This window comes from Nematostella vectensis, chromosome 3 (assembly GCF_932526225.1).
Source record: "Nematostella vectensis chromosome 3, jaNemVect1.1, whole genome shotgun sequence".
Classification (NCBI taxonomy): domain Eukaryota; kingdom Metazoa; phylum Cnidaria; class Anthozoa; order Actiniaria; family Edwardsiidae; genus Nematostella; species Nematostella vectensis.
The window spans coordinates 5,381,482-5,403,121 of record NC_064036.1 but is presented as its reverse complement, the minus strand read 5'-3'; the positions used below and the strand labels follow the sequence as shown (position 1 = coordinate 5,403,121).

The window sequence follows — 21,640 nt, the reverse complement described above, 5'->3', positions numbered from 1 at the left end:
CAGTCAAACCAGTTATTACCGAATAATTAATTAGTCAGTATAAGTAGGAGTTCACTGTAGAACATATTGCACTTGTTATAACAACAGCTTGCTGTGGAGGCTATCGAGTAAGTTCTGTTGGCTTCGTGAAGACAACCCCTAGTCAAGGAAGAATCGTCTGATCGTTGCCTCCTAGAACGAGCTCGAGTACCTCCATGCTCGCTAAAATAAGCTTGTCCTTACAATAAACCTCCCGCATGCACTTTGACCTAGTTCGCCCCTGACAACACTAGTAAAGAAATACTCTGCCGAAACCATTTTCCGTATATTTGGTATCTGACGAGTTGGTAACGAAAACCCCTATCCCCCCCCAATAACTCCTCCTTCCTCTAGAAGAAAAAAAAATGAAAATCAAATTAGCAAACGCTCAGTTCTGGTTCATAGAGACTTACTTCTTCTGCTGAGTAGCCGCAATCACACGCATGACGCGCGCAGTACGTTGGGAAGGTGCGGCAACAGGTCGTCGAATTTGAGGACCTTGATCACGTGATTTGCATTGCCGTTGGCGATTTGCTTGAGCTCGGATCTTTTAATACTGGACCCGACCCCAACCGCAATGATTTTCACTCCCTTTCTCTAAAAACAAAATCAATAAGAAGGACATTAATAAAAAGGGGAGAACTGTAGTTGAAGGGCCAAATAGCCATCCTGCTGTTTAATACGATATGGCTTGTCATAATTAAAAAGAGCATAAATATGACATAACACTCAACTGATACTAAAGCTCCCCAATCTTATCTATGCTATCCGGCATAGATAATAATACTCAAAATGTAAAACTTTTTCATTTATCTGCAAATTTGTTTACAAGGGGCGCACAACACTCGCCGTTATTCCAGATCTAACCCATACAAAAGAAATGATTAGTCTCCTTCGCAGCGCCCAGCGGTAGGAGCCACAAAGCGCTCCCCGCCCGTAGGGGCTGCTCAGATTCGAACTACATTCCTTTCCCGCTTTTAGCCAATCAAATTTTGGGTACCATATTTCGAGAACTGTTCGCGCCATGGCAAGAAAACCAATCACGATCCGTGTATTATCATTCAAAGAAGAAGCGTGAAAACGGACACTTGTTTGTTTAGTGCTAGTAATCCCTGTGAGATGCGGGAATGATGGAAACACAAGACCAAACTGTTGGACTTGTTGACAAGGGCGAAAGAAACCCATTTTGAGGGAGTGAAACCTTTCAAGTTTTGTGGGGTCCAGCATCCTAAATCGTTCTCGAAGTCATCGTGGGAGAAAGAAGCGCAAGATGGCGTTGCGACAGGAAATTGCAACACTTTCGAAGCTTTTGGTGTTTTCCCATCGCCTGCAGCGCTAAGCAGACGCTTGATTCTCGGTTTTTCTCTTTTGAATGCACTTTTAATTTCTTTTTGTACAGACTGAAGTTTATCTCTTGCTCTTTGAAACTTTGCCGAGTACGATTGCATGGTTTACAAACAAACAATGCCTTTAGATTCTCGATTTTTTGAATACCTATAGATTTTGTCCTTCCCTATTATTATCTCTTTACAAAAAATAAAACAATCGTTGTCGATGTTTTGGATCTTCTTTGGAGTGATATTCATCGCTATCCATTATTTGGGAACAATGGCGCTCATCTGTTTTGAATTTGTGGAATTCTCAGCTGAAGTTTTCTCAGATGAGTATATGATTTCGCGCTAAAACAGGAATGACAGTTCAATGGTATTTTCATTGGCTCATTGTTCAATGGAGAGGCATTTGATTGGTTTAGCCGTTTGACATCATCTTGATGTACATACAATTGGAAAGGAATGTTGTTCGAATCTGAGCAATCCCTACGGGCGGGGAGCGCTTTGTGGCTCCGACCGCTGGGCGCTGCGAAGGAGACTAAGAAATGATCAGATCACCCCATCACCTGCCGAGCTCACGGTGGTAAACTTACGACTGAAGTATATAGCTTACTTGTTTGATTTTTTTAATTTCTTCCGTGAGTAGGTTTGTTTTACGCAAGCAATTTTTGAAAGACATTTATTTTGCTTTCTTTTTAGCTGAATACACACACACAACAAAAAAAATGCCGAAAACAGATACCTTCCCCCTATTTTAGTTTTTTTTAAAGCCCGTCAAAGTTAAAGACTGCTGCACTTAGTCAGCGCTATCCAAGCTGTGCTTTGCGGTCCCATCTCTACTACCTCGTCGCTGTGCGAGCACAAATTGATGGTTGCTTTTTTTTTTAAATAAAAAAATACAACTATAAGCATATTGGGAGTGTCTTAGGACATCATCAAGTCTATTGCGGCATAATTAAGTGCTCTGCTTATAGATATTTGCAAGCAAGAGTGGATTCATGGGCATTTATTCTGGTTTTGCCTGGATAAGAAAATATATTTCTAATGAATCACCATAGCTCTCTTAAATGCCGTCTTTTTTTAGACCAATTTTATTCCATTTTTTACACTGCTATTCTGGGTCTGAATGAATTGATTTGTTTGGCTTTGGGGTGAAAAGACGGATCTCCCAGAATACTTTGCAATCTGTAATGGCAGCAAGATGGTTTCACAAGCCTTCACGGAGTGGACATTGTGTTTTGAGACAATTGAAATGGACCTGGAGGATCAGAATAAAGATATCTACTTTTGTCTTGAACTGTGTTTGCTGATTTCTTTCGGACCTAGATGTGGAATTTTGCGCGTTTTATTGAGAGAGTTGATTCTGCTATTTTCTTTTTCGATTGTCAAGGAACCTGCAATTATGTGCCTACAGAATAGATGTTATCGTCCTGGATAGATGCGTATCTTCAAGAGAATTTTAATTAAAATCCCTTAGACTGATGCGTAAACAGCTTTATCTCGTTGTGGTTATTTTGCATTTTTGTTGTTGTGTGTACTACAAAAAGCCAGTATAGACCGGTTGAGGGGTTAATGGGTTAACGTCATTGGTTTCCTATTTACCAGTAGCGGCTTCAGCACCGTCCCGTAGGGTTTGCTTCTCGTGTTGGTCTGACCATCGGTCATCACTATCAGCACGTTCGGTTTATCGCTGCGGTCGCCACCTCTTGAAGAAAACAGGTTTTTTGTCGCCTCCTCAAGGGCTAGGTCTGTACGTGTTCCACCACCGGTGTAACGGATGGCTAAGCAAAATATAATCATCAGAGACTTGAAAGGATCAACCGGGAAGAAAGCAATAATGGGCAGTTATTAAAATAATAGAATTTGAGCCCGAAAAAAGGGCATTGCAACCATCTAGCATTTTTTAAATTTTTTGCTGTTTTACAATAAAACTTAAAATGCGGTAATTTTGAAAATATTTGTAAGACTGCTTTAAACTTCGACCTGTCAAATGACAGTCTCTCTCGCGCTCAAATTCCATCATCTGGGAAACGGGGCATTGGCGAAGATGCTGCGATAGTTACACCGCGTCATTGGCGATGATGCGTCGATAGTTACACGGCGTACGTAAACCAGTGCAAAGTTTACGCAAACAGAGAAGGGAGCAAATGAAATAAGGGAAGAAGAAAGTAACAAAACGCCGCTCATTCTCTTCCTCCTAGACTGGCGTCTCCTTCCAACTGACATGCACGCGGCGCTCCTGGGGGCGCATATAAACTCTTGCGTCTCCGCCTCCACTTCTTACTCCGTTCATATGCTAATACAAAGCCCGTGAAATAGTCCGACGCTCGCTAGAGAGGCCATCAATACTTTTTAAGAAAGTCCATGATCCATGATCCTGATTGGTTAAGATCTAAGTTGCCAAAGTAGCGGTTCGAAAGGTAAGCAGGCCGCATAGAGCTGGAAGGAACTTATTGTATACATACAGTAACTATATTTATATAACTTTTATGTAAGCCTTGGTATAAGAAAATAGCAATAAATTGCTAACATTCTGCTGGCGATCTGAAATGGCCCCTCGCATGTAGATTATTAGAAGAACAATTGGCGTGTGCGGCATGTACAATTTGTGCATGAAACAAAGTGATGCTTACCTTTTAATTGCTTGAGAACTCTTTCCGGAGTTTGCAAACTGGTTTGAGAAAACTTCAGGTAAGTCGATGGAAAGCTGTTAAATGCGATGAGACCAACACGTGTCTTCTTGGAACCGACATCCAGGTGGTCGATCAGACGTTCTACAAATTTCTTTGCCTTGTCAAAGTTGTGTCTGCGAACACTACCGGAGCGGTCCATGACAACACCAATGTCAAGATGTTTCTTGGAGCACGGCGGCGGAAGATTAGGGTCACCACCACCTGAACCTATAGTGATGGTGTATGTAATTGTTGCATGTTCAGATAAGACGAGCTGCCTATGTCTTCGGTGTTTAACTCTTACATATATACGAGTTTCATCGTGTGATTTCTGGTGTCTTTGTTGAAAGTTAATCCGTTAAGGCAGTGTTCATCAAATACACCGAGGGGGGGAGCTCTGAAATTTTTAGGAGCCATAATTTTCAGCTTTAATATTTTACTGATATGATCTAGTTTGTGGCACAAAGCATATTAAATATTAAGCCAAATGACCAATGTATTTAATACTAGTTGTCTTTCTAAACCATAATATAGATACTTCCAGTTTCCAGTATATAACAGTTGGATTTACCGACACAGTTTATTTTAACAAATGGAAATACACTTCTAAACAGTGGTGGAGCCTGCAAATCCACAAAACGATATACATACTTTGTTTAATACGTTGGACATCATCCCTTTTTATACGGAAAAATATTCTTAACAAAAACAAATATATACAAATGTATACTCCTTCACAGGCGTCAATGGGCGGACCATTTGACTTTTGAGGGGGGAGGGGTGGGGGATTTTGAAAATAAACCAACCCTGCACCATTTTGCATGATTTACATGCAAAAAAAAAGTTGTGAAGAACAGATGTCAGACTCTGAAATAATGTTGAACTTGACTGGAGCATCAACTCGGACAAGGAGGGCAACTTCGCAGTAATCATTTTCCAGACTTTTGTTAATTGAGGTCGTAAGGGAGGGAGGGGGGCATCAAAAAATGTTTACAATGAAAGGGGGGCTATGAAATTTTAAGGTGTCTTGAAGATCCTTCAATATAGATTGAATTGTGTAAACAGTTTTCGATATTTCTCTAACTGGCCGTACCTTTATGACATCCGTACACCTCAACTCGCATTGAAATGTGTCCAAACCATGTCTTCGGGTAGAAGCGCAAATAACGGGCGTGGATCTTGCCGACTGAATTAAATTCAACGGTGTCACGATCTTTATTTCCAGAAAGAATCTAAAGGAAGAAATGATTTTTTTAGAACCATAATCACAAAATCGTATGTGTAAAACAAAATGTACTTTAACCCAATCTTCTTATGATAACTTTACCTTTGGTAAGTATTGGAAGAGTGCCCCGTCACGGCTGTACGCCAACGTGTAGCTCTTCACCCATTGATTGGCATCTTGTCGGCCCTGGGTGGCGACCTTGTAAACTTCAGAAAGCTCACCGAGGTCTACCTGGAGCCACTGTTCTGCGTTATTGTACCTCGCAGACCATGCGCCCGTCTTTGAACCGATTTTTTCTCCATTGAGCCTCGCATTTTCAGCACCGTGATTGATATCCCAGATGGTCGAGGCTGACATCTGTGAATCTTTAATGAACCCCGATTGAACGCCAAGAGAATGCTCGTGGCATGGTATCTTCGGGGGAGGATTAAAACCTATGCCACAATAAGAATGAGGAAACAGTCAAGTAAGGTCCATAATTCAATAACGTTTCAATCTTTATTGTATATAAATCTCAATGCACAAATCCTGTACCTTTTCTGCAGCCATACAGTTCTAGCCTCATGGAGATGTGTCCATACCAGCTCTGGGGTCGTAAACGCACGTATCGGGCAATGATAGCGGGCTCTAGGATATGGCTAACCTTGCTGTCTCTATCGCTATTTCCCTTCAGGACTTTTCCACCTTCGTAAGATTCAAAGTGAATGTTGTCCTGGCTGAATTCGAGCTTGTAACCTTGTACCCACTGATTGGAATCATTGCGACCTTGTGTTACGATTCCGGTTACCTGTGTGGCCTTTCCAAAATCAATCTGTAGCCACTGTGCCCTGTTGTTGTGTCTTGCAGACCATGCGCCAGTTTTTTTGTCCTGACGGGCAGTGTCTAAGCGAGATCGGTCTGGGGAGTGGTTGGCGTCCCATTCTGAGGAGGCAGTGATGCTCTTGTCAGGGATTGATTTGTCTTTCATCCCAAGCGGAGCAGCACATTTCACAGGTGGGGCTACGAAACCTATACCATACAAAAATATAAACGAAGATCCTTCAATATAGATTGGATTGCGTATATAGTTTTCGATATTTGTCTAACTGGACCGTACCTTTTCGACATCCGTACACCTCAACTCGCATTGAAATGTGTCCAAACCATGTCTTCGGGTAGAAGCGCAAATAACGGGCGTGGATCTTGCCGACTGAATTAAATTCAACGGTGTCACGATCTTTATTTCCAGAAAGAATCTAAAGGAAGAAATGATTTTTTTAGAACCATAATCACAAAATCGTATGTGTAAAACAAAATGTACTTTAACCCAATCTTCTTATGATAACTTTACCTTTGGTAAGTATTGGAAGAGTGCCCCGTCACGGCTGTACGCCAACGTGTAGCTCTTCACCCATTGATTGGCATCTTGTCGGCCCTGGGTGGCGACCTTGTAAACTTCAGAAAGCTCACCGAGGTCTACCTGGAGCCACTGTTCTGCGTTATTGTACCTCGCAGACCATGCGCCCGTCTTTGAACCGATTTTTTCTCCATTGAGCCTCGCATTTTCAGCACCGTGATTGATATCCCAGATGGTCGAGGCTGACATCTGTGAATCTTTAATGAACCCCGATTGAACGCCAAGAGAATGCTCGTGGCATGGTATCTTCGGGGGAGGATTAAAACCTATGCCACAATAAGAATGAGGAAACAGTCAAGTAAGGTCCATAATTCAATAACGTTTCAATCTTTATTGTATATAAATCTCAATGCACAAATCCTGTACCTTTTCTGCAGCCATACAGTTCTAGCCTCATGGAGATGTGTCCATACCAGCTCTGGGGTCGTAAACGCACGTATCGGGCAATGATAGCGGGCTCTAGGATATGGCTAACCTTGCTGTCTCTATCGCTATTTCCCTTCAGGACTTTTCCACCTTCGTAAGATTCAAAGTGAATGTTGTCCTGGCTGAATTCGAGCTTGTAACCTTGTACCCACTGATTGGAATCATTGCGACCTTGTGTTACGATTCCGGTTACCTGTGTGGCCTTTCCAAAATCAATCTGTAGCCACTGTGCCCTGTTGTTGTGTCTCGCAGACCATGCGCCAGTTTTCTTGTCCTGACGGGCAGTGTCTAAGCGAGACCGGTCTGGGGAGTGGTTGGCGTCCCATTCTGAGGAGGCAGTGATGCTCTTGTCAGGGATTGATTTGTCTTTCATCCCAAGCGGAGCAGCACATTTCACAGGTGGGGCTACGAAACCTATACCATACAAAAATGTAAACGAAGATCCTTCAATATAGATTGGATTGCGCATATAGTTTTCGATATTTGTCTAACTGGACCGTACCTTTTCGACATCCGTACACCTCAACTCGCATTGAAATGTGTGCAAACCATGTCTTCGGGTAGAAACGCAAATAACGGGCGTAGATCTTGCCGACTGAATTAAATTCAACGGTGTCACGATCTTTATTTCCAGAAAGAACCTAAAAGAAGAAATGAATTTTTTAGGACCATAATCACAAAATCGTATGTGTAAAACAAAATGTTCTTTAACCCAATCTTCTTATGATAACTTTACCTTTGGTAAGTATTGGAAGAGTGCCCCGTCACGGCTGTACGCCAACGTGTAGCTCTTCACCCATTGATTGGCATCTTGTCGGCCCTGGGTGGCGACCTTGTAAACTTCAGAAAGCTCACCGAGGTCTACCTGGAGCCACTGTTCTGCGTTATTGTACCTCGCAGACCATGCGCCCGTCTTTGAACCGATTTTTTCTCCATTGAGCCTCGCATTTTCAGCACCGTGATTGATATCCCAGATGGTCGAGGCTGACATCTGTGAATCTTTAATGAACCCCGATTGAACGCCAAGAGAATGCTCGTGGCATGGTATCTTCGGGGGAGGATTAAAACCTATGCCACAATAAGAATGAGGAAACAGTCAAGTAAGGTCCATAATTCAATAACGTTTCAATCTTTATTGTATATAAATCTCAATGCACAAATCCTGTACCTTTTCTGCAGCCATACAGTTCTAGCCTCATGGAGATGTGTCCATACCAGCTCTGGGGTCGTAAACGCACGTATCGGGCAATGATAGCGGGCTCTAGGATATGGCTAACCTTGCTGTCTCTATCGCTATTTCCCTTCAGGACTTTTCCACCTTCGTAAGATTCAAAGTGAATGTTGTCCTGGCTGAATTCGAGCTTGTAACCTTGTACCCACTGATTGGAATCATTGCGACCTTGTGTTACGATTCCGGTTACCTGTGTGGCCTTTCCAAAATCAATCTGTAGCCACTGTGCCCTGTTGTTGTGTCTCGCAGACCATGCGCCAGTTTTCTTGTCCTGACGGGCAGTGTCTAAGCGAGACCGGTCTGGGGAGTGGTTGGCGTCCCATTCTGAGGAGGCAGTGATGCTCTTGTCAGGGATTGATTTGTCTTTCATCCCAAGCGGAGCAGCACATTTCACAGGTGGGGCTACGAAACCTATACCATACAAAAATGTAAACGAAGATCCTTCAATATAGATTGGATTGCGCATATAGTTTTCGATATTTGTCTAACTGGACCGTACCTTTTCGACATCCGTACACCTCAACTCGCATTGAAATGTGTGCAAACCATGTCTTCGGGTAGAAACGCAAATAACGGGCGTAGATCTTGCCGACTGAATTAAATTCAACGGTGTCACGATCTTTATTTCCAGAAAGAACCTAAAAGAAGAAATGAATTTTTTAGGACCATAATCACAAAATCGTATGTGTAAAACAAAATGTTCTTTAACCCAATCTTCTTATGATAACTTTACCTTTGGTAAGTATTGGAAGAGTGCCCCGTCACGGCTGTACGCCAACGTGTAGCTCTTCACCCATTGATTGGCATCTTGTCGGCCCTGGGTGGCGACCTTGTAAACTTCAGAAAGCTCACCGAGGTCTACCTGGAGCCACTGTTCTGCGTTATTGTACCTCGCAGACCATGCGCCCGTCTTTGAACCGATTTTTTCTCCATTGAGCCTCGCATTTTCAGCACCGTGATTGATATCCCAGATGGTCGAGGCTGACATCTGTGAATCTTTAATGAACCCCGATTGAACGCCAAGAGAATGCTCGTGGCATGGTATCTTCGGGGGAGGATTAAAACCTATGCCACAATAAGAATGAGGAAACAGTCAAGTAAGGTCCATAATTCAATAACGTTTCAATCTTTATTGTATATAAATCTCAATGCACAAATCCTGTACCTTTTCTGCAGCCATACAGTTCTAGCCTCATGGAGATGTGTCCATACCAGCTCTGGGGTCGTAAACGCACGTATCGGGCAATGATAGCGGGCTCTAGGATATGGCTAACCTTGCTGTCTCTATCGCTATTTCCCTTCAGGACTTTTCCACCTTCGTAAGATTCAAAGTGAATGTTGTCCTGGCTGAATTCGAGCTTGTAACCTTGTACCCACTGATTGGAATCATTGCGACCTTGTGTTACGATTCCGGTTACCTGTGTGGCCTTTCCAAAATCAATCTGTAGCCACTGTGCCCTGTTGTTGTGTCTCGCAGACCATGCGCCAGTTTTCTTGTCCTGACGGGCAGTGTCTAAGCGAGACCGGTCTGGGGAGTGGTTGGCGTCCCATTCTGAGGAGGCAGTGATGCTCTTGTCAGGGATTGATTTGTCTTTCATCCCAAGCGGAGCAGCACATTTCACAGGTGGGGCTACGAAACCTATACCATACAAAAATGTAAACGAAGATCCTTCAATATAGATTGGATTGCGCATATAGTTTTCGATATTTGTCTAACTGGACCGTACCTTTTCGACATCCGTACACCTCAACTCGCATTGAAATGTGTGCAAACCATGTCTTCGGGTAGAAACGCAAATAACGGGCGTAGATCTTGCCGACTGAATTAAATTCAACGGTGTCACGATCTTTATTTCCAGAAAGAACCTAAAAGAAGAAATGAATTTTTTAGGACCATAATCACAAAATCGTATGTGTAAAACAAAATGTTCTTTAACCCAATCTTCTTATGATAACTTTACCTTTGGTAAGTATTGGAAGAGTGCCCCGTCACGGCTGTACGCCAACGTGTAGCTCTTCACCCATTGATTGGCATCTTGTCGGCCCTGGGTGGCGACCTTGTAAACTTCAGAAAGCTCACCGAGGTCTACCTGGAGCCACTGTTCTGCGTTATTGTACCTCGCAGACCATGCGCCCGTCTTTGAACCGATTTTTTCTCCATTGAGCCTCGCATTTTCAGCACCGTGATTGATATCCCAGATGGTCGAGGCTGACATCTGTGAATCTTTAATGAACCCCGATTGAACGCCAAGAGAATGCTCGTGGCATGGTATCTTCGGGGGAGGATTAAAACCTATGCCACAATAAGAATGAGGAAACAGTCAAGTAAGGTCCATAATTCAATAACGTTTCAATCTTTATTGTATATAAATCTCAATGCACAAATCCTGTACCTTTTCTGCAGCCATACAGTTCTAGCCTCATGGAGATGTGTCCATACCAGCTCTGGGGTCGTAAACGCACGTATCGGGCAATGATAGCGGGCTCTAGGATATGGCTAACCTTGCTGTCTCTATCACTATTTCCCTTCAGGACTTTTCCACCTTCGTAAGATTCAAAGTGAATGTTGTCCTGGCTGAATTCGAGCTTGTAACCTTGTACCCACTGATTGAAATCATTGCGACCTTGTGTTACGATTCCGGTTACCTGTGTGGCCTTTCCAAAATCAATCTGTAGCCACTGTGCCCTGTTGTTGTGTCTTGCAGACCATGCGCCAGTTTTTTTGTCCTGACGGGCAGTGTCTAAGCGAGATCGGTCTGGGGAGTGGTTGGCGTCCCATTCTGAGGAGGCAGTGATGCTCTTGTCAGGGATTGATTTGTCTTTCATCCCAAGCGGAGCAGCACATTTCACAGGTGGGGCTACGAAACCTATACGATAAGAAAATGTAAATGAGGATCCTTTTATGTAGAGTCTATTGTGTGCACAGTCTTTTTCGGATGTATGAGGTAGTGAACAAGGGACTGTTATGTAAGACCATGCGCGCAGATGCTGACCGGCATCCGACGATTGCAGGCTCTTCTTAGAGGAAAACACTCACCCATAGCGCTTTTTGTAAAGGTTGTTCGAGTATTTTTCTCTTGCGAGTAATCCTTTTTTAGAGCAATTTACTATAATACTGAAAGCTCTGTTTCATTTTATAGAATTTATGTGTTTACATGACTTGTGAGGCACTATTTCCGGCCAGATGAATTGCAAATTAAATATGTAACAAAAAATAAATTACCATAATGACTTTCGCCTTGGTATTTATGCTCAAAACTGACACAAAACAAGTAAAGTGAAGGTGTTCTCCAATTTTGCCAGTATAGACGTTAACAAGCAATGAAATTATTAATAGTTGTGCAAAATTTGTGTGGTTTATTATTACTCGATTTTCCATAATAATGAAATATTCAATATTCATGAGAAGTGATATCTAAGTGCTTATTTAGGCGACAATATCTTCAAAAATATTTGTCCGATTTCTGGGAAATGAAAGGGTTGTTTAGAGAAGGGTATGATAATTGTATGTGATTCAGAACAACTTGTGCTAGGTCTAGATACATAACTCCCGGAAAACGGTCTAAAAATCATCTCGGAAAAAAATGTCCCAAAAAAGGTCTAAAAATCCCGAATTTGTCTCTAAAAATCCTAAAAATCCCTAAAAATCTCGAAGTTTCTTTTTTCCCCCATAAATATGCCATTCCTCCTTAATTATAAGAAATATATCTTTATGCTGTGTTTTTTCATTTATTGTGTATGTATAACTGCGCAATTCAGCATTATTCGCATCGGAAAAAATAACTTTCCGCGATTTACACGTTTTACAAACTAAACTAACTTCTAAATACTGACTCCAGTGAAGCAAACAAGCTAACAAGGCATTCTGGGAATATGACAGTGACTAAATAACCAAGCTATTGACGATCGGTTTAGTTGAGAGAATCACATTTCTACCGAAAAATGGCAGTATTTGGTAGGAATTTTACCTAAAACCCTAAATAATTTTCTTAAAATCCTGAAATTTTCTAAAAATCTTTAGATTTTTTAAAAATCCCGTTTGACTCTAAGGGCCCTAAAAAAATCCGGAATTATGTATCTAGGCCCAACTGCTTGAATCATACCTTAGAAAATTGATACCACACACTGAAAAAATAATTCAAGATCTTTTTCCGATTTTACTATAAATGACATCCATGAAATCGTGATAAATAAGGGACGATAAAAGTGATCACAATCTGGAAACAGTGGTTTTGTCTCCCTGATCCCGGGAAAATCACTGTCAATTTAAGCTCAAACGGTGAATCAAGCAAATTATGCCGTAGTTGTAAATACGTTTATCTAAACGAAAAAGTACGGATTTCTATCATAATATCCAATCAAATAAACTTTAGAAGAAAGACTGTCATAGTGCAGAGCTCCAGTACAGTCGCTCTCAAATAACGGAGATAACACTCTTAAAATTCAGGTAGAAATCATTACACGCCACCATCGATTCCTGTGAATGGTTAACTTAACTTTGGTATCCGGCAATCGCTGATTCGAGCGCAACTACATACAAACATTCTGTTTGCCTTCTGTGGGAATTTGCTGGTCAAAGAAAATATCTCTACAGCCCAGAAACAGTGCGATTTTTTTTTTTTCATAACATTCCACAGCCGCCATTTTGATCGTCATAGCGCATAATGAAATGCGAATGCGCAACAGAATAGTCTCTTGTTGAGGTAGTGTGGAGTCGTTGGGAGTGGTGGCGTCCCATTCTGAGGAGAAGGTGATGAGGTTGTTCTCTACCGTTTTTGCGGGTACACTAGATGATTATCAAAGTTGTGTTGGAATGATTTGAAAGAAATACCTTAAATTTAGTTTCAGTTTAAAATCTTCCTAAAAATTCATCGAGTGCTAAGTCTAAGCACGTTTAGCAAAGCAGTAATGCTCAAGTTTTTTAAATATTTAAAAATATCACACTTGGATCCTTATTTTGGATCCTGAGCCTAATTTTAATTACCATTAATGTAAAACTAGCTAGTGCAAAACTCGCTCAGTATTCTATTATTAGGTGTGTTAATATGCTAGATCTGCCAGAAACAAGACATCTGTCATATCCCCGATAGGAAATACGATTTGCTATCACTGTAACTTGGATTAAGGATTCAGACACTGTTAGCGTTTCGTCACTTAGTCCTTCTGGCTACGCCTTCAAGAACCTTCCAAGGCCCTCTGACTGATCGGGAGGTGGCACTGGTATTATGCACAGGGACTCAGTTCGGCTTAATTTTCTGGATGGTACAGAGTTTGAATCTTTCGAGTACTCCGAATAGAATGTTAATGTTCAAAATAGATCTATTCGCATAGTTGTGGTTTATCGTCCTCCTCCGAGGTTCGCCCTGTGACATGGCGTCTTTTTCAAGGAATCTTTTCTAACTTTCAAAAGTACTGTGATGTGTCGTGAAATTCTACTTATCACTGGAGATTTGAACTTCCATTTGGACGATCCACTGGATTCGGATGCTCGCAGATTTTCAGAGCTCCTTGATACTTTTGGTCTTCTGCAGCATGTCCAACTCATGTCTGGCCACACCCTTGATCTCGTTATCACACGTTCATCCAATGATAGCCTGCTTGCACGCGGTACTGGTTATTAGAGACATTTACCATCGCGTTTTCAGAATCAACTGCAAACGGCAAACCGCGATTAGCCTATACCGGTTTGCTGTTTGACGAACTAGCGAAAACGTAGTTTAGCACATTTGGCGGGAAATATGGCATTTGGCGGAAAAAAGTGCGAAACATGTGCACGACTTCAACCGAGCCGAAAATATTAGCAATTGTGCACATTGTCAATGAAAATATATTATTTCAAGAGTCAAATGATTAAGAACACTAATTTATGGTCTCGAACGTGAGCTCATAGAAAATTTGAGGGGAAAACTGCTGAGGAAAATCACTTACCGCTAGACGGTGCCCCTGAGGTCAAAACGCGAACGGCAGACTGCAAACTTGACCGCAAGGCCGTGTCACGTGACACTCAGAGGTTTGACGTTTGCCGTTTCCGAGAAAAAACGCGTAGTTCCGAGAAAAAGCCGCGTAGTTCCTGGGGGCGAGTGCAAAAACGGACGCAGGGCAGGGGGGAAAGGACAGAGAAGAGGGTTTTTCTCTCTTCTCTCCCCCTGCCCTGCGTCCGTTTTTGCGCTCGCCCCCAGGAACCACGCGGCAAGATGGCGCCCGATCACCGCACGGAGAGGGTTTTCCGCGATGATAACACCGAGTACCGCCTGCAAGCAGGCTAATCCAATGACATTATGGTGCAAGACGTACATAATTCTATACTCCTTTCTTATCAACTATTCGTTGAATGCTGCTCTGATATCCCACGCCCCAACCTGACGAAGAAGACGATACAATATTGAAGACTCAAACAAATCGATATAGAGGTCTTCATGAAGGATATTCAGCGCGCTCCGCTAGTCGTTGATCCTCTCTCCAACGTCGATGATTTTAGCGGCGTGTTATCACGATTTACTTTCAAAGATTCTAGACGCCCATGCACATCTAAAAGAAAAAGTGGTCTTTGCCCGCCCCATAGTGCCATGGTTTGACGAATCTCTTAGATCCCTCAAAGCCAAAAAAAGAAAGCTCGAAAGAAAGATGCTGAAGTCAGAACTTGTAGAAGACAAAATGAACTATCGTAAAATACGAAATGAGTATTCTACTCGTCTTGATACTTTAATTGTCTCGTCTCTCGTCACATCAGAATTCTCTGCCTGGTCAATGACTTTGGGGAGTTTTTCTGCACTTCTATTGTAAAGCCAGTTGCAGCTACAAGTATTCCCCTTTTAAAACTTGATAACTTTAAACCACGTCCAGAAGATAAGATACACAAAATTGTTAAGTCTTCCTCCCGTGCAACGTGTCGCCTGGATCCAATTCCTACCCGGATTTTGAAGCAATGTGCCGAAGTCCTAAGTCCCCATCATCACCAAAATCATTATTTCGTCGATAAGTGAAGGAAGAGTTACCGATCACTGGAAGATTGCGCATGTCATACCGCTGCTATAGAAACTTGCCTGGACCTTATCTTTAAGAACTCTGTCATCAATCTACCATTCATCGCGAAGACGGCTGAGAGGATGGTCATTGATCAATTGCTCTTACATTGTGAAGTGCATGCACTTCTTCCAGATTACCAGTTATCGTCAAGGCCACTCGACGGAGACCGCACTCCTTAAAGTCCACAATGACATATTAATGGCCATGGACAGACAGGAGGTCTCTTATCAACTGCAGTCGCTTTTCCTATAACCTCAGATCAAACACCGCTAATCTCCTGGTAGTCCCAAAGACTAGATGCGAAACCCTAGGAGACAGGCCGTTCGCACATGCCGGTCCAGAACTATGGAACAATTTGCCTATTATGTTCCCGCCTAGCCTACAATGTTTAATATTTAATTTTTATGTAACTTGTGACATTGTTTTCTTTGAGTTTTGTTATTTAGCGCTTTAGAAATAAATCCATAGTTTTAGCGCTTTACAAATAAATGTTATATTATTATTATTATTATACTGCTTTTCATTAGCAGAGAAAGCGTAGACAGAGCTGCAACAGGGTACTTAATATAGAGGGAGGAGGGGGATACGCTACAGAAACATAAAGTAAACATTAGATGTACATCCACGCACTACTGGACATTTCGTTATGAATATTGAAAATGTTTGGGAACACGGCCCTGTGTAAGAGTAAGAAAGAGAAGGAAGCAATGGGTCGCTATTTTCTATTATCCGCTGCCTTAACCGCTTGCGTATCCTACGCGCAATTTCAAACACGAAATAAGCATCCAACATCTCTCCATCGCTTATTTCCGTAGTGAAAAATATGTCTTTAGACGGGCATGATTACCGTTCGTTACTGTACCTTCCGTGCAGCCATAAAGCTCAGCTCTCATAGAAATATGGCCATAGTATTTCTTTGGCTGTATTCTGATGAATCGGGCGTAAATAGGACTCTGCAGCTTGTTCTTTACGACAGTGTTCTGGTCTCTGTTTGCTTTGAATAACTGCAGAATGGTGGTATACCCGTCACTATTAGTGTTATCATTGATATAGAAGTCTGTACAAAGGCAGTTGGAACATTGATTGTTAGGCCAAATTCTGATAATAAACTACTTCTAATAATAAAGTAATATTCATCGGGTGGAATTTTGGGGTGAGCCCGAACCTTTTCAGCGGTTGATGCTCGAGAAGACTTTCACTTCCGCTCCCAGTTTACAAAGGGATAACATAACTTTGGCTTCCGTTTTAATTGGAGGGAATAATAAAACATGTTTGAAGACTTTGAAGTAGTCTTGTCTCCTCGAAATTCTAACTTTTCTTATTGAAAACTGATGAGACGAATTTTCTCATAGCGAAAACTTTTAACCCGGGGAGGGGGGGGAGGGGGGGGGGGGAAACTCCGATATCAAACGGACGGGAATCATCGTCGGGATGTTTTGAAAACAACCCCAAAAGATACTAAAGTGGGCGTGGTCTGGCTATATTTCAACCCTAAAAGATACTTAAGTGGGCGTGGTTAGGCATGAATTTCCCCCTAAAAGATACTTCAAACAAACGTAAATAATTTGTAATAAAAACGTTTTTAAAACTGATACGTCTTGAAAATTGTTACGTTTTAACGCTCTTTCATGAGCTACAAGTTAGATGAGCGATGGCTATAATAGCACCCTAAAAGACACCAAGGTGAAAAACACTGGGCATTCTCATTTTCACCCCTAAAAGATCTCAAGGCTTCAAATTTACACCAGTCCCCCACCGGGGACTTTTAAGGGATTTTCGGGTAATCAGGGAAAAGCTTAGATTCTATACCAGAAAGAATGCCAGATTATCATTCACTCGATAAAAGCATCGTTTGACATTTGATTCCAAGATTCCCCTCTTGTATCTTACCATTGGGCAAGAAGTTACACCATTAGCCATGTTTTCACCAGTGTCGATCGATTTTGGTTCCTTATTCATCTGTTTCCTTATTCGCTCAGTTCCTTATTCAAATCCGAAGGGGGGGGGGGTACTTACATGATACCTTTTATTTCAATTTGAAACTGTATTTAGGCATTAAAGTTCAACCAGAACAAGTCCAAAAGCATTTTCGTGAGATAACGTGCTCTACTGCTAAACGGAGTTGTGAACAACATGAGATAGCCTGCGTGCAGCCGGAAATAGTTCCATAGTAATAATGGAACTATTTCCTGCACGCAGGCTAAACATGCCGTTCTATCGAAAGGACAAATAACGCAATGCGTGCAATCGCTTCCACAAATGATTCAAGTAAGTTTTCGCGAATAAGGAAATGAACTTCAGAATAAAGAAGGTTGTAATTGTTTTCTCGACATATCTCAAAAAATGAAATGGAGTTTCATAATGCTCGATTTCAAGCGCAACAGTATATAGAGTGATTTATAGAGTAGTAGTCACCCAGGGAGGGGGGGGGGATGTCCAGGGTAAAAATTGCTACCCTAAAAATACCCCAGAAGCCCTAAAAAACACCAATTCCAAGAGAAAAGCCTATTTTTTTCTATAGAATACCTGAGGCCCGATTTTGATCCCTTAAAGACTCATTGTCACCAGTTTACTTCCGGTCGATTACGTAACAATCTCCGATGATTTTTAACGGAAACTGCGGAAAATATTTCACAATTTTAAAAGCAGTGTGTCTTTTGGAAGTTTCTTTGAGGATTTGACTGATAATTTAGAGCGGATGGCCCGTTTTATAGTGCGGATTCCAATAGATTCTTTTGTCTTTTGACGGCTTGCTATCAATTAACGCCTTGGCTACTTAGATAAGGCTCTGACAAAACAAATTGATTAGTGGAGGGACAATAATTATTTAAAAATAAATGAAATTTTTGTGAATAAAAAACTGCTTTAACACAAAGAGTTTCTCTCTGTCTCCTCCATTTATTATGAAGGTACCATTATCAAGTTAATTCTAAAAGTCGAACGTTTTTTTAAAAATTCCTCGAAAATCCTGTAAAAGTTATTTTCTTCTTGCTAAATTCCGTAAAGTTCTCTACAAAAAGTTTCGTCTGTTTTCAGTAAGAAAGCTTAGAGTTTCTTGAAGCTGAGAGTCTTCTCAACCATAATCCGCTGAAAAGGTGCGGGCTCACCTCCAAAACCCACCCGGGGGAAATTACTTCCCCTTGTTTTGGGACGCGCTTTCAGTGCTTGATTAGAAAACCCGGTCAAATTACGTTGCTTAATCCGAGCTACTACCCCGTGGCGCACGAGCTGTCCCCGACGAGATAAACGAAACGTCATGTCAACGTGAAACACGGAGAGCGCGTCGCAAACAAGGTAGCCTGTAATCCCGAAACTCTGGAAACAGCTGTCCAGCAAGCTACAAACAAGGTACATTTTAGCCAAATTAGAGGTAAATTCGTGTATTTTTATCAGAATTCAGCCTAACAATCACTGTTCCTACCGCCTTGTCCGTATCAGTGAATCAATGGTTTACTATTCAGTATACAATAATATATATACAATAAATAAAAATAATCAATAATTGATTTTTCAATAGATAAAATTTGCTCCGCCGGCAGCGCAAGCTAACCGAGGCGGAATCAGTTTTAAACAGTCATATTACATTACATTACGTTACGTTACGTTACGTTACGTTACGTTACGTTACGTTACATTACATTACATTACGCTACGTTACGTTACGTTACATTACATTACATTACATTACATCACATTACATTACATTACGTTACGTTACATTACATTACGTTGCGTTACGTTACATTACATTACAATACATTACATTACGTTACGTTACGTTACGTTACGTTGCATTACATTACATTACATTACGTTACGTTACGTTACATTACATTACGTTACATTACGTTACATTACGTTACGTTACGTTACATTACATTACATTACATTACACTACGTTACGTTACGTTACGTTACATTACATTACATTACATTACATTACATTACATTACGTTACGTTACGTTACGTTACGTTACGTTACGTTACGTTACATTACATAACATTACGTTACTTTACGTTACGTTACATTACATTACATTACGTTACGTTACGTTACGTTACGTTACGTTACGCTACGCTACGTTACGTTACGCTACGTTACGTTACGCTACGTTACGTTACGTTACGTTACGCTACGTTACGCTATGTTACGTTACGTTACATACACTACATTACATTAAGGGAGAGGAAAAAACGCAAGTTCTAATTAAGGAGGAAAAAAATGAAGGCATAAAAGGGATATAGCTGTCACGTCTTTCTAAGATATCTAGAAGGATGGTGTGGATAGCCGTGCCAGAGTACAGACTGTCCTTTTACTTGTCCACGCAATCTCGACTTACCTTCTTTGCTCCTCCTTCCTTATAGTCCTCCCAAAACAACCCCTTTCTGCTATAGGCGACCATGTACTCTTTCACCCACTGGTTATAGCCCTCTCGTCCCTGCGTGCCGATCATAGTGACCTTTGACTGCTTGCCAAGATCGACCTGAAGCCACTGAGCACCATCGTTTTTTCTGGAGGACCAGCCGCCTGTTCTGCCGTCATGGGGGTAGAAATACAGTCGCGCATTAGCTGCGCCATGAGTGTTGCTCCATACGGAGGAAGCTTCCATTTGGTTGTCCTTGATGATGTGCCGCTGGAGTCCAAGTGGTGCCATGCATTCAGGGACGGGCGGAAGCGGAAATCCTGAAAATATTCAAGCAAAGTAAGTTTAAATCCCTGCATATATATGGCAGCTTTGTGTAACAAGAACACTGACACTCGTGTGTCTCTACCAAGACTATGGAAAAATAGCAGACAAGGATTTAAAGCTTCATAATATTAGTTTAAAACAAAAACTCTTAAAAAAGCGCTAAGAGTTAAATGTTTTTGCTAAAAAACTTTCATCTGTCAAGTTGGCTAGGGATATGAACGCAAAAACGATAAACGAAATCACTTTGCTTTTGATTATTGTGACCACAAAAAGGGTGGTCGTAGATACGCACTGGAGTAGGACACTTTTTCCTGGGGGATGAGGAGCACCCGAGTTCTTCCTATATCATAACTCTGCCAATCCAAACTAATTTTTAATACGTACTTAGACGATGGCAAAAGCGGAGTACCTTTTAGATGTGAACGTATTACAGGGCCGTAGCAGGGGGTGGGGTATGTGCCCCCCCTCCCATTTTAGTCGGGACGTGGCTGTGCCCCCAATATTTTCTTTTTTTTTTTTGTATCGTGTCTCCCAATATTTCAAGGCCTGTTAAAGCTTTGTTTTGACAAGATATGCTTTTAGCAAAGCAGCGAACAAATCAAATTTGCTTATTTTAAGCTTTATTACAACATTAGCTGGTGGTTTTTGCAACTGTCTTTTTTGTAAAGAACAATTAAACAAAAAATCACGGTGTAATCTTTGGTATAACTAGAAAGACTACAGGCAAGCTGTAGAAAAACTAGATGGTCTGCGAAGGCTTGGTGTAGACAATGTACGAATCAACACAAGGTTAAAAAGGTATTTTAAACGCCTCTCTGAAACAGAGTGGTTGCGCTGACGTTTCGAGCGTAAGCCCTTCGTCGGAGAAACTGATAGAAACCAGTTTCCAGGCATTTTATTAACCTCCCAGCACACTCTGTCCACACTCTGTTTGTGGAGTTTCTTTACACAACGGTTCCAATGACTATCGCACCCAGAAAGAGAATAGAATTATTTTCTCTCTTGGCTGTAGAGCCCCCCCTAGGTATAAACGAAAGATTGTCCTTTTAATAGAAATTTACGATTTCTTTAGCGCGCCCGCTCTAATTACCTATTGCTCCTTGTCCCTTTGTCAGACCGCGCGCGCGGCGCCGGCTTACTGCCTATTTTTCGCACACTATCTATGAATACCACTACTCCATCCTATTCAGTTTCTTTTGCTTCGACGAAGGGCTAACGCTCGAAACGTCAGCGCAACCACTCTGTTTTACAGAGGCGTTTAACATTCCTTTTCAACCTTGTGTTGATTCATACCGGTATAATCTTTGATTGATTTATAGCCGAGAACCGAGCCTGTTTGCGGACTGGTTGAATTGCCATCGCAAAGTTAAATAATTCGATCCTATCCACGACATTCCAAGGGCCTATGTCTTTTTATCTTAAAAAAGTAGTCTTACCGGATGTGCAGCCGAAGATTTCTACCCTCATAGCAATGCGACCGCGCCAGGTCATAGGGCGGACACGGACATAGCGGGCAAGTATCGGCATAGCAAGGGCGTGGCTACGTACAGTCGAACGATCCTTGTTACCTTCAAATACCTCAACAGGAAGAGATCGCAGTTGAGGATTTGCACTGATCTTCGA

At 41.7% G+C, this 21,640-nt stretch overlaps 1 protein-coding gene across 1 annotated transcript in view; it reads right to left on the bottom strand.

Annotated features, from left to right (window-relative positions):
• LOC5512761 overlaps nt 1-21,640 on the bottom strand; it is a 37,645-nt gene that overhangs the window by 5,634 nt on the left and 10,371 nt on the right. Inside the window, exons 19-39 of the mRNA XM_048725471.1 lie at nt 21,454-21,595; nt 19,667-20,010; nt 16,188-16,329; nt 10,693-11,166; nt 10,261-10,592; nt 10,027-10,165; nt 9,465-9,938; nt 9,033-9,364; nt 8,799-8,937; nt 8,237-8,710; nt 7,805-8,136; nt 7,571-7,709; nt 7,009-7,482; nt 6,577-6,908; nt 6,343-6,481; nt 5,781-6,254; nt 5,349-5,680; nt 5,115-5,253; nt 3,983-4,249; nt 2,952-3,130; nt 432-615 (exon numbers count right to left, since the gene is read on the bottom strand). Coding sequence (XP_048581428.1) covers nt 454-615; nt 2,952-3,130; nt 3,983-4,249; nt 5,115-5,253; nt 5,349-5,680; nt 5,781-6,254; nt 6,343-6,481; nt 6,577-6,908; nt 7,009-7,482; nt 7,571-7,709; nt 7,805-8,136; nt 8,237-8,710; nt 8,799-8,937; nt 9,033-9,364; nt 9,465-9,938; nt 10,027-10,165; nt 10,261-10,592; nt 10,693-11,166; nt 16,188-16,329; nt 19,667-20,010; nt 21,454-21,595 — 5,961 coding nt within the window. The 3' untranslated portion in view covers nt 432-453. The remainder of the gene's footprint in view (nt 1-431; nt 616-2,951; nt 3,131-3,982; nt 4,250-5,114; nt 5,254-5,348; nt 5,681-5,780; nt 6,255-6,342; nt 6,482-6,576; nt 6,909-7,008; nt 7,483-7,570; nt 7,710-7,804; nt 8,137-8,236; nt 8,711-8,798; nt 8,938-9,032; nt 9,365-9,464; nt 9,939-10,026; nt 10,166-10,260; nt 10,593-10,692; nt 11,167-16,187; nt 16,330-19,666; nt 20,011-21,453; nt 21,596-21,640) is intronic.